General features: G+C 38.7%; 1 protein-coding gene across 3 annotated transcripts in view; it reads left to right on the forward strand.

Annotated features, from left to right (window-relative positions):
- Positions 1-13,487, forward strand: part of TMEM117 (transmembrane protein 117) — a 179,917-nt gene that overhangs the window by 25,646 nt on the left and 140,784 nt on the right. For all 3 annotated transcript variants that reach the window (XM_030238648.2, XM_030238649.2, XM_018919658.3), the window contains exon 3: positions 371-503. In XM_030238648.2, the coding sequence (XP_030094508.1) occupies positions 371-503 (133 nt within the window). The remainder of the gene's footprint in view (positions 1-370; positions 504-13,487) is intronic.

Genomic DNA, 13,487 nt, shown 5'->3' on the forward strand with positions numbered 1-13,487 from the left:
TGTCTTGAACATGAAAAAGGAAAATTATATATGAATCAGTAACCTGTTTTAGCACTTGAAATGCACTGTTATGACCCGGAGTCTTTCTCATAATCTCTTAATTAATACTGAAATTGTTATTGCAATTATCCCTTGTTGCAATTTTTTCCCCCCCTTGGATTGCAAGTAATTTGTAATTTTGTAGCAATATCTGTTCATGCTGAACTACTGAAGGGTACTTTGCACAATGCTAAGTATGTCCTCCTTGCACACAGTGGAATAATTTGCTACGAGAAGAAATACAGTTTAGTAATTTATTTTGGTTTTATTATGATGCAAATGTATTTACTGACTGACTAAAATACACCTTCTCATAATTTTTGTACCATAGGTCAGTTGCTCCGTCTGAAAATGTTTCGGGAGGACCATGGGTCTTGGATGACAATGTTCTTCAGTACCATCCTCTTCCTCTTCATATTTTCTCACATTTATAACCTGTTCCTCATTATGGCAGGAAATATGAGGTAGGTTCCAGAGTTTATTTGTGTCCCTTTTGCTCTAGAATGAATATACTTTAGTTTTTTATTCCTCTGCTTTCTGAATTTAGGTAGAACAGTAATTTAATTGGTTAATTAGCCAAGAGGATTAAAGTATTAGTTATAAAAAATGGAGTCCTAGACTAATGATAGCAACTGTTAAATCATAGTACTAATGAATATTATGTTTTTTTAAAAAAAAAATTAAAATTGTAGCTAAACAAATTTGATTTGAAGTTAGGACTGAGTGGTTTACAAGATTAACCATTACCACTGTGCTTGGGGAGGAAGTTTAGAGTTAAAAGTAATTGAAACATCCAAATCTGAAGAAGCTCATGGATATTAAATGGGTAGTATAGTTCTGTTTTGGTTATGTACAGTAATATTTGCTGATCCAATTTGTTTAGAATATTCTTATTTTTTTTTTCCCACAAGGTGCTCCGACAGAGCAAAATTGTGTTTGGCTGAGAGATGAACAGCCATCTATTATATATGTATTTATTTTAAATGGACCACTTTATATCAATTTCCTGTCTTAAGACCTGCTTTCTCCTATTCTGTCGACACTTTCATGTGTCGATTTTCCTGAGAAAATCTATATTATTAGTCATCTAATATGTAAAAAATGAGTTCATTGGACAAAAACCCCACAGCAACGTTGTTTATGAAAAGCAAGATAGCATCTAAAGACTTCCCAGCATGGATAAGAAATCCAAAGAATTTATGAGTTGAAGAACAATGCAAGTAATTAAATTCCTTGTTCCTAGCAGAATATCAGAGCCATACCAACAGACTGATGATGAGTAATGGGCTGTGGTGTGTTGTGTTACAGATCTTAAGCATGTCAACAAAAATGTGCAGTTCTCAAAGTCCTGTAAACAATGTGACAAAAAGCAAAAGGTGAGTAGGAGGCAGATTGCCTGTCACTGAATGAGGATAAGCACAGACCAGCTGGGACAATCATGAGATTGTGACAGGAAAACTGAATGTATTGGTTTGAGGCAGGCAGGTACAGCAGCAGACTCATTGACTGTTTTATGAAACAATCACACTAATGACGTGGTAAATATGAACACTCAATAACAGGTGGGCTAATTAGGATGAGGAGGCGGGGAGCATTGCAGGTTTCTGCCTTCCCTATTTACGTAGTCATACTATTATTGGCATCATGTTAAGATTTATATTTGATCTTTCTAATGTTCTATAAACTAAAACCAGCTAGCTGTTAGACAAAGCATTAAGAATCTTGAAAGCCTGACTCATGTCTGGAAATCAGATTTCATTTGTCCATCCACATTCCTGCTTCCTGTCTCTGTTGAAAGCTTCCATTAGCTTGTAACAGAGCTAAGAGGCTGTGTGGCCACCAGCATCCACATCCATGGAAATGGGCACAGCCTGTTCCTAAAATAGCTGTGTCAGACAATGTGCCCTCTTGCTTTCTGTGGGGTGAAGCCTCTCCTTTCCTAGAGCTTATGACCTAGCTCTGGATGTGTTGCGATTCTTTTGGGAGGTTCACCATAATGTGCACATGGAATTGCATGGTTATTTTCAAAGTGGACTGAGGGCTCTTTACAGAACTTAAATCATCAGTAAAACAGAGCTCTTGGATCAGTCCTCTCAAAGCTGGGCTAGAACAATATGTAGTACTTTTGAAAAGTGGGTTTCTACCACAAACATCATCAAAGCCAACTGCTCCATGTTGCCCTAATGAAGTGTTTCAAGGAGTGCATTTTTTTTCCTGGGTAAAAGGAATCCTGATGAAAGCTGTTTGCTTCATGGTTTGTACTTCTGTGCAAAAGAACAGCTCTGTCTATATCTTTTACCACAGTGCCTTGCTGCAATGATTGTCACCAGAGAGCCTGGTTTCCAGGATGAAGGTCAGAGTTTGCATGTATGAAGGTTAGGGTTTGTAGAGAGAAACTGACCTTTGAGCCTGCGGGCTCCTCGGAAACACAGGCATCCCAGATTACACATCGCTCAATACAAGGGCTATGAAAGCCTTCCTGCCTACAAGGCTAAGCAAAAAACATTCCTTTTTTCTGCCTTTTTTTTTTGTTTTCTCCTTGCAATGTCTCTGGATCACGTTTCCCTGAGTCCTGGCACCAGAGGGATTCTGACAAGTTTCTTTATGTCAGATGTTTGGTCTCATCAATGAAAATCCCTTTCTGGCACACAAGTAGGAAAGTCATACATCCTGCACTATGCCAGCATGGATGACTACAGTAAAAGCCCTTTTGAGGGCTCGAGAAATCTGTGATTGAAAGCTCTGTCATATAACCATATCTAAAAAAGGTGCATTTTACAGTTGCCAAAATTTGGGGGTTTTTTTTTAAGTATTTTTAAAAGACACTTCACATGTGTCTTAGTGCAGCAAACCTTAAATGGTGTGACTATATCCCTTAAAAAATGTAGCAGTAGGGACTTGAATTTTGAGGGACGAGCACAAGCTGAATATTGTGTTCAGTTCTAGGCCCCTCACTACAGGAAAGACATTGAGGTGCTGGAGCATGGCCAGAGAAGGGCAATGAGGCTGGAGAAGGGAGTCATAAGAGAAGTGGCTCAGGGTGCTGGGGTTTGTATATTCTGTAATATACAAACAAATATACTAATATACAATATATAAAGGAGACTTAGGGGAGGCCCTGTCACCATCTACAATGACCTGAATGGAAGCTGTAGTGAGGAGGGGTCCATCTCTGCTCCCGGGCATCTACTGACAGGATGAGAGGGAATGGCTCAAATTGTGCCAGGGTGGTGTGTGTTGGATATTGGGAAAAAAGATACTTCACAGAAAGGGTCGTTGAGCATTGGAGCAAACTGTGCAGGGAAGTGGTGGAATCACAGTCTCTGGAAGTGCTCAAAAGAGGTGTGGCTCTTGGATTTTAGAGGTAAGCACACTGGTTCTCAGTAAACAGTTGCCTTTGATGACCATGGAGGTCTTTTCCAGTGTTAACAATTCTATAATTATATGAACAAGTTGCTGGTATTTGAATTGCATTGTACAGCTGTCTGCTGGGTGAAAGCATGACTATTTGAAATAGAAATGTTGTGACCGATTTGAATGAGTCTCTTTAAATTTAAAGTCACTATATTTTTTTTCAGTGATGTTTCCTTTTAGGTACTTCATGGCATAGTGTACTTCACAGTGTAGGGCACTGATCCACTGATCACTAGTGTAAGGTCCCTGTTCTTGTAGTCAGAACTGAATATCTGGTGACTATATCTGTTATCAAAGTGCCATTGAATACTTTTTTAAAAAGCATGGGACTTGGGTGTTTATTTATTATCTTAGGTCATTTAGATTCTTGAAATTAAGCAGTGATTTTGAGCTGTGTAACAGATGAGGAACATGGCTTATTCATTAAAGATAAATGAAAGAAGGAAACTTTTATTTTTCTGTATCAAAAAGTGTCTTGCGGCAAGGCCACGTGGTGGCAGCAAAGGGCACAGTTTAAGAAACGAAATTCCCTGAAAGTATGCGGGGATCCTCGCTACCAAACTTTTTTTCTGTGCCACAAGCCAATTCAGAGCCCTTTATTTATTGTTTCTTTCTTTAAAGGAATTTCAGGTCTGGAAATGTCCAGGGACTGTCCCGTATTTTTGTCATTTATGTGTGACTGTTGTACCCTTGGCATACTGAGGTGTTCCAAGTCTGTACCTACTCACATTGAAGTTTTTCCAGCTGTATTGCTTGAAGTAGGGAATAAATCACCAAAAGGAAATCCATTTTCTCCTTTGGGTTCCCGCATCAGTAAATAATGCTTTGATGTTTAACATTACAACACGGTGATGTACTTTTCATATGATGTCCAAAAATCAAAGTTGTGACTGCTTGTGTCACAAATGTCAGCTGTCTTGTCCTAGATGAAGGGATTTTCAGTTGTCCAAAGGATGTTCAGGTACATCATGATTCAACACTGTAAAGTGTCACGAAGTAACAGACACAAACCCATTTTCTCTTCAGCTGCAAATTATCACATCACTGTAGCAATAATACAAATTGTTGGGGTTGTCTTCTTTGAGTGTTGCATGTGTCAGGAGAGGGTTTGGTGTGAATTTATTATCTGTGCTGTCAAAAGGTTTTGGTCGTTCTTATTAAGCACTAGGAGAGAGCACATATTTTTTGGTGTAGTTATATCTTCTCTTACTGCTCATTTCTTTTGCAGAAAAAGTGTGAAATTTCAATACATTTTTCATTACTTGCAGAAATTCCTTAGGAATAACAATGCAACTTTAATTAATTTTAGTTAGAGTGATTTAGTGGACTTGGACCCAATTACAATCTGCAGCTGACAAATGCCTGTACAGAGGGCTTGCATTTTGTTTGACAAGTTGAAACAAGGAAACAGCTATTTAACAATAATAGCTTTCTATTAAACTATTCTAAACTTTCTATTTCTACTTTACCCTTATCCAAATTAGTTACTGCCCCTTTTCCTTTTTCCCCAAGACACAGATTATTGTGTCCCTGGAAATGTGTATTTACTCAAAGCTTAAAAGCCACATGTTGTTCAGGATTCTGTGCTTTAGTTTGTTCGATTGCTCATTAGAGTCAAGGATTAGTCATCATTAGCATAATTTTAGAACAAGGTTTAGGGACAACAAAGATTTGGTCTGCTTTCCTGGCCATGGTTACTATTCTACAGACCTGGTGGATATATACCTGGCCCAATATAGTGGATCTATATTGGGCCTCCAGTAAACTTTCATAGCTCTGTCTACCTGGCCATATGTTTTGTGGGCTTTATTTTGATGTGTCCTCTGTGTATATTTGGTGTAGCAGCATATTTATACTGTAGTCATGGCTCAATATTTGGCAAAGATTATAGTGTTATACTGTGAGCTTCAGAAAGTTCAAGCTTCTGTGAACTGCTAGAAGGAAAGGTTCCAAATCTGTAAGGCCTCTATGCTGTTCTCAGACATTAATTCTTTGGGGCCATCATTCTTTCTCAAAATGTGCATGGAAAACAGGAGCTCCCTTTGCTGTTTGTAGCTTCTAAACAGCAAAAGCTGTGACAGGTTTATATTATGTAAAAGTATAGAGAAGCAGAAAGTTTATTATTTATTATTGTATGGTGGTTATACAAATTATGGGTGTAAAATATTGCTCTAAGAATGCAGTCTGTAAGAGGTCTACAAGTTAGCCTTTTTATTGCAGGTTGTCCTCCCAGCTGGCATCCTAAGGCACAGGTGTCTAGTGAGATCACAGCAGCAATAGAAACTGTATTTTCCAAGTCACTGTGGTTGGAAAGTGTCTTGAGCCAGCTAGTTCATGGTGTTTCAGTCTTTATAGCTAAACTTACTGGCAAAAAAACTTACTTACTATTCAAAAAGTACCTCTCCATGTGCTAAATCTGCCATATTGCTTCTGTCTTCTGTGAAGTAGACTTCATCAAACTTTTCCTTCTTCTAAGCCAGGAAATGGCAAAGAATAGAAAATGCTTAATTTAGGTATAATTACAAGATGATGATTCTGAAAAGCCAAACCTTTTAATGACCAAGAAACTCATTTCCCAAACCACGCTCTCTGCAGAGAAAGGGCAAGGGAGGTCTTGCACATGACAAAACAGTTGGCATAGAATCATCACAGACCCCAGGGAGGGTGGTATCCCAGGACACCAAAGAGCTCTCTTGTCCTTAGAACTATCCCAGCACTACCTGCTTGTTGTTGGTATCAGAGGCTGCCAAAACTCCTGTGGCATAATTGGCTCTCTCGTAGGGCAGGTCAGTCAGGGTGAGAGCAATGTTAATCACTTGGGTAGAATGACTGAATTAATAGGAATTGGTGGAGAACACCAAACAGTGAGAAAAAAAATATCAGAGCCAAATTATTTTCCTGTAAACTCTTCTAGACAGCTTACAGTCCAAGGCCAAACCACAGAATCTCAAGAGACACATATCAGTTTTGGAAGGAGCTCTTTGTCAAGATACAGGCAGAAGACACAGCTCGGGCATAAAGCATTTGTCATGCAGGCTGACTGAATTAGTCTCAGGTACTTGTAGTTGTTTTTCTGTAAGAGTTATAGTTGTAGCACTGTTGTAAAAATGCCTTTCTCTAAGAGCTTTCTTCCTGTTGCCCAAAATCAATGACTCTGGTTCCAAGAGGGTTGTCACTGATAACAGGTTCTTCAGAGGGAAGAACTGCAAGTGCTGAGCACAGCCAGACCTGTTAGCTATGAGCAGCAAGTACAGAGGATGCTGCAGGCTGCAGTGGGAGAAGCATGGGAGAGACAAAGGCATGTCCAGCAGCAAGAGGGGTCTTGCTCAAACCCAAGACAGAGGGACAAGTAGCCCTGTGGCTGTGTCCTAGCTGTCCTGTGGTGTTGCCATGGTAAGACTGATGTGACTGTTTTAGGGCTTTATAGACTGATTCCCCTTTCCTCCTTTCAAATAAATTTCCTTTCCAGTGCTAGGAATAAATGACCAGGTAAATTGATCACAGCACAATCTTCCTAAACCTTATGCAGAAGTTAATTGATGGCACTATTACAAATTTTCCTATTTCATACCCTCTGTATTGAATTCACAGGAAGACATTGAGAGTGCTTTCCTTCAACCACACTAACCTTGCTGCTGTGGCATTGTCCAGCAGGATTATGTGAAAATGCTCTGCTCCAGCAGCTCTCTTCCATTTCAGGAGCTATAGCATTGATGCTGTGTTCATTTCTCGTTGTCTTTGCCTATGACACACACGAGTTGGGTTCCCTGAAGACTGAAAAATACTTTTCTCTAGCCCAGATGATTGAGTTCCAAAGAGAAAAACAGTCTGGGGAGCAAGTTAGTGGCTTGCCCTGAGTTTGCAGCTCATGAGCTGAGGCCACATGTCTGTGGGTAATACCTCTGTGTAAAGGTCCAAAGACACTTACTGAGGCCTGTTAGAGAATAGTCCTTTTGGCATGGCCTGAGTAAAGCATAGTTTCTTCTTGTCTAGGCTATCATGCTTTCAGGTCATCTCACCTTGAACTAGAAAATCTGTAAAGCTGCAATCTGCACTTCTAAGAGGTTTTTGCTTGGCCAGAGGAACGTAAAATTGAGGTTTATCTTCTGAGAGACCTACTGCCAATTTCCTTTAGCTGAGGAGCTGGCCCATTACTGTATTGTTTGCTTTTAGCTTACAGGAGGACATTGAGATAAACAGTGTGTCAAAAATAGACATTTAATAATGAAAACTTCCATAAAGATGAGTTTTTTAAGGAGAAAAGTCTTCTTGACACTTTTTATCCTTCTTAGTTTTTGGCTGAAAACCCTGAAGATACCAAGCACCTAGAATAGAAAATTCTGTAGCCCAGCTGCCACCCTGGTGAGACATTTGCTTGCTGTAGGTACTGCTGCTGTATTCTCCTTTTTATCATCAGAGCAGAACTGGGGAGAAGAGCCCACCTGTCCCCAGCATGCCTGCCAGCAGCAGGGTGGGTGGCAGCAGCAGATGGGGAGGCAGCCTGTTTCCCAGCCCTCCTGGGCTGATGGAGGGCAGGCTGCTCTTGTGGTGGAGGCTGCTGCACATGAAAGCCATGGCAGGGAAGGGAAAGAACTGGAAAGTGCAGGAAGAAGTTTTGCAGGCGTTTGGTCTCCCCTGGCAGCAGCAGTGGCAGCAGCTGATGGGATTCAGCCAGAGTTGGCTCCTGTGGTGCTTTCAGCTCCCAAGGGTGGCACAGGGTGATGGGCTCTGCCCTTCTCGCTCTCCGGGCTACATCAGCTGCCTTGTGTTTGCAGGTGACTGCTTGTGTGAATCAAACTGAGCATTTGGGGTAATTCTTGCCAGATTATGGCCCTAGTGCCATAAATTAATCTGCTCATGCTAGAGAGGGCAATTTGAAGTATCTGGTTTTTTCACTGTTTACAGGGGGTAATGGAAGAAAATAGAAAAACAGGTTTGCTTTCTGAGAAAATACAACATGAGCTTTTTAAAAACATTTAAGATTGCAGTCCCTCCCAAAAGTACATGCATTTGTATGACACATTTTATTGTCATGTTGAAAAATTACTGCACAGACATTTTTATATAAATGTCTGAATTTAGCAAGTAATAATGCATGTCTCCCTGTTGCTTTATCTGATAGTGAAACCATCAATCACCCTAAAAACTCAAATGTAACAAAAAAAAGTAGTCAATTAAAAAAATTATTTACCTACACTTTTCAGCAATTGCCTGTTTTCTAAGTATTCTTAAAGAGAATCTCTAAGTGTGATGTAAAAAAACCAGTGCTTTAGTGATTAACCTGCATGGTTAATGCAGTATTTTTTTAAACAGGATATCACTTTTAGGGTGGCACCTCTTATAATGTTCATACCTTTACAAATCACCAGACTAAGAAATGTGTTTGTACATAAGTTGTTATAAACGTTTGATGCCAATTAAAAATGGACTATCTTTTTTCCAAGCTAGAAAATGTGTTGTTTTTTTTTTTTAATCAAAGTCTTCTGGGATTTTTTCACCCAGGCTAATGAATCCTAACATTCTGTTTGTATAAGGGAAGCTCCAAACAGTTTTTGAGTTTCTAGAAAACCCTCAGGTATATTCCAGTGAGAGAAAAACATTAAAAATATCCAAGTGTTTTAATCTCCATGAATGAAATGGACAGATTGGAAATAGTTACCAGATTGCAAAGGGCACAAATGAAGGTGGTAGAGCAATACTGTAACTCATTCCTGCTCCTTGCATTATTTAATCTGAAACCTACTTAGGTTAATCTAAAATGAAACTAGCAGTATTTTCCCTATGGAATTGGACTTGAATCCTTAGTCTTCTCTTAGCAATACCCATAGTATGGAAAAGCCTTCATCCTAGGCCCCCAACAGGAAAAACAAAAATGTGGAGAGAGGAGAAATGTTCAAGATTTAATGGAGAGAATTTAATCTACAAAAGTACTCAGGACTTTAAAGGCTTTTTTGCTGTATTTATTTTTTTCCAGTTGATTACTCAGATTGCTGGTTTATTCTCTCTGTGAGTCTTTGTGCCACATTTTGAATTCTTTAGTCAGAATTCACACTAGATGATCCAGGAAGTTTTTGCTTGCTAGTAGCTGCAGCCCTCCACTTTCTTTGGCAAGTTAACAAGAAATAGTGTCTTAGAATGTTTTCAGTGTTTATCACAGCATTACACATTTTAAGCATTTCCCTACTACAGTTATCTATAGGTTTTGAAGTAAATGTTTTTATTTGCTGTGTAGTAACAGTGTACAAAGTTTTGAGGCAGGAATTACTCCCATTCTTTTATATTTTTTTTCTTGTGCCAAAACTGCTTATTCTGTAGTTTCGGCACCCAAAGGAACTTCACATAAGTTCAAATGGGTGCTGAAACTAATGGCTACTTCAAATAAGTAGCCAAAGCACTAGTTACAGCAAATTGAAGCAGATATTTTCAATAAAATATTGAATACTTACTGTAAAAAAGTGAACAAACAGTCTAAAATTCAAGAATTCAAAAATAAGTTTGAATAATGTACAGATAACTACTTTTGGTGGTACCAGATGGCAGGAAAAAATGCTAAATTAAAGAGCTTTTTTATAATTAATGAGCCAAAAGCTTTCTCCATGTTATCATTCTTCAATTAAATTTACTGTTAAACCTTTAAAAATAGTGTGAAAGTTTCAGTATTATTTAGACAAAATGCAGTTACATCCATTCTTGTCCATTCTGTAGTAATATGCTTTGAAAGAAGGAAAGGAGAGTATATTTTAGTATGTGTTTGTGAATTGGTACCTGAATATATATATATATATATATATATATATATATGTAGATTGAGAGGAATTGAGATATATTGCTGTTTCTGAAAAAAAAGAAAATATACTCTTTTAATTCTACAGGCAGATATCTTTCCTTAAATTCATTACTGGCTGTAGTTATTTAAAGAATTTTCCTCCTTTTTAAGAGCATGTAAAACTTTTAATGCAATTCACTGTTTTAGAAATGAAAGAACTTAAAAATAGCTGAGTGCAAGAATTCTGAATTTGCATGCTGAAGTGTTACTCATTTAGGCATGCAAAAAAGTTCATGTAACTTAGGATACAAACATTTTCCAATCCAAAACTCTCCATGCAAAGATTTCTTACTGAAAATCTCTAAGTATAGGTTAGAAATGTTCTGCCACTTACCAGGGTTCACCTAGGAAAGCATTGGACAGGAATTTATTTTTAGAGACATTTTTGCTGTAAGAGAATCAGCACGACTGTGATGGAGAGCACTGCAGGCTGTAAAAAATTATAATGAAACATTGAAAATGACATGGTTAGAACCCATCTAAATGGAATCAACCTGGAAAATGGATTGTGATAAAAGGACTTTCAGTGACATGTGCTCTGAAAAGTGGAGTCAAGATGCACAATAGGTTCTGCTTCTTTCAGGTGACCCACTGTAATACCTCAAGTCTACCCAACACATAATGGGAACTGAGAACATAAATTGGTGCTAGGTAACAGCAGCATTTGACAGGGACAATTAGTCCTAGAGATGAATAAATGAGAAGAGACTCCAAAGAACCTTTTCCTAGCCTTAAAATGCTTGTGAGGCTAAGAAAGGGAATATTTCTTTAGTACTCTGCCGTAGCAGGAGGGTGATGCCTTGCTCTGTATGAAGTACAGTGAGGGACCTTGCAGAGGGCTTTTGTTTTTGTCCTGGAGGAATGAAGGCTGGTCCTGTGTGCACTCCCTGGGTGACAAGTCCACCCTGGAACAGTGTGACAGCCGAGGCAGAAACCTGCAATTGTGACTGTGACACCAGCTGTGAGTGACCTGTGTGTGCTGTGCTTCCTGGGCTTGGTACTGAGGCTTGCAAGACTGGCTTGGGACTGAACAAAAACAACAATAACAAAAAAGAAAAGCCAGATTAGAGACTTCTGAAACATACCACAAAAGCCTGAAATTTTCCAGGGCTGAAAATACTCTTCTTGACCTCTGGTCATATGGAGCATCATGTAGCACTTGGGGGTCACAAAGACATTTGCTAGTCTTTTTCAGAATGGTTTTCTCACAACATTTACCTACTAGAAGTATTCCATGCTGAAACGATTTCCATATATGTATACAATGAGGTGAGTGGAATTAGGATAGGAAAAATGAAGAAAAAAACCCCTGCCAGTACGGGGACACCAAAATTCTAACAGTTAGAGCATAACACCATCACAAGCCATCAGTTTCTGAGTTCTTGTGACTCAGAAACATTGATCTTTTTAGATATTTCAGTTTTGGACTTTTTCAAGAGATATCTCTGCCACTGTGTGCACTCTGCTAATTTAATGCTTATGTTGCATTTATGGAGCTGTTTACCTCCTCAAGGAACTGTAGAGTAAATGCTCAGTTCTCATATTGGTAGGGTTGAGGAAAACCTTATTTTTAATCTATTCCTGAAAGCATTCTGTGTCCAGGAGACAGGGCTTACCTCAAGGTATTTCCACACAGTGGATGTTAAGATCCAGGTTCTCATAGTTTTGTTTTGCCTTATGTTGCAGCTCCATAAATGCAACATAAGCATTAAATGAGCAGAGTGCACACAGTGGCAGAGATATGTATTGAATTTTATAGCTCTGAACTTTGCAAAGAATTGAAGTTTCTCATCTGGTATTACTAGTTCCAGCTGTTTTTCATTTAACATGAGAACAGAGTGAAAATGGCTATTAAAAAAATTGTTTACCACACAGTTATTCTCAGGATTTATACATTAAAATTACAGTTGGCTGGGGTAGAAATTTGAAATGGTTTTAGGATCTCTGTGATGCTTAACATAAATTTTCCAATTTCACCCCTTCTTCTCACTTTTCCTGGAAAAAGAAAGCCAAGGAAGGAACTTTGCTGCGTCAGACTTCAGGATTACAGAGGGACTGGGAGCACACTGCTGAAGATGATTCATTGCAAAATAGTTTAAATTAATCCTTATTTTGTGAAGGTCTGCAATTTCCTGGTGTTTTTTTGAAACAAAAGTGGCCATGATTAAAAATTTCCTGTATGTAAATCATCTTGTCTATTAAAGGTTAAGAAAGAAGCTGAGTGCATCTTTTTACAAAGAATAAAGTTGAAGAATTATTTAAGACACTGAGTATATCAGATTTTAGTGTAATCAGGTTTTGGTATTACTTAAGAGGTCTGAAGTGGGCAAAGTGTAGTCTCAAGAGAAGGAAGAAGGCAGAGAATATCAAATGTCCATCAGGGAGTGTTTCTGGAAAACACAACCTTTGAGAAGTGACCCAGTTCCCTAAGCCAGCTGGATTAGAAAAATACACAATAAACTGCCTCTGACCTGTTTGCAGCTGACTGGTGTCATCTGAGAAGGGAGCCTGGCCTTCATTCTTTTATCTACCAGCCCACCTTTCCAGGAGGGCCCAAGTGCTCTTCACTGCTGCTTCGAGTTCAGAACAAACAGCATGGATTGCACACAGAAGTAAAGAGCAGTGAAAGATAGAAAGCCACTCTTTCTCTTGAGGTTTTTTCAGTCCCAATGAAAATTTCTAATCAGTTTCTATTTTCTTCAGGCTGGTTTCCTGGTCTGTAATTTTCAGGCTGGGAAATTCAATAGGGAAAAATACATTTTGTTCATTGGAAGTTAGAGAAAGGCTTTTTTGGGGAGTGAGGTGGGTGGGTCATCATGGTGAGGAAAACTGGGTAGATGGAGCACAGTTGGCAATACCAGTACCTTTCTAGCTGGTGGTGGTTCATGCAGAGATTTTTTGCCTCCATGAAAACTACACTGAAATTGTAAAATAAGAATTAAGACAGCTAGAGGGCACTGTGGCTAAACATTTGTAATCTGCTCTTTAGCAAGACCTGATTTATTTGCTAGACATAGACTGTAAATTGAAGTTAACAATAGCTTTAAAGTTACCCCTCATGTCTTCTGTCATATGTAGAATGCATCAAAATCACTGTAAAAATGCTGTTTTGGTCTTTTATGAGCTTTTGAATGAAGAGACAAAAATATACAGAACTGAATATTATTGAAGTCTCACAAAAGAATATATTGACTGTAAGCTATATGGT

Source organism: Serinus canaria, chromosome 1A, assembly GCF_022539315.1.
Source record: "Serinus canaria isolate serCan28SL12 chromosome 1A, serCan2020, whole genome shotgun sequence".
Taxonomy (NCBI): Eukaryota; Metazoa; Chordata; class Aves; order Passeriformes; family Fringillidae; genus Serinus; species Serinus canaria.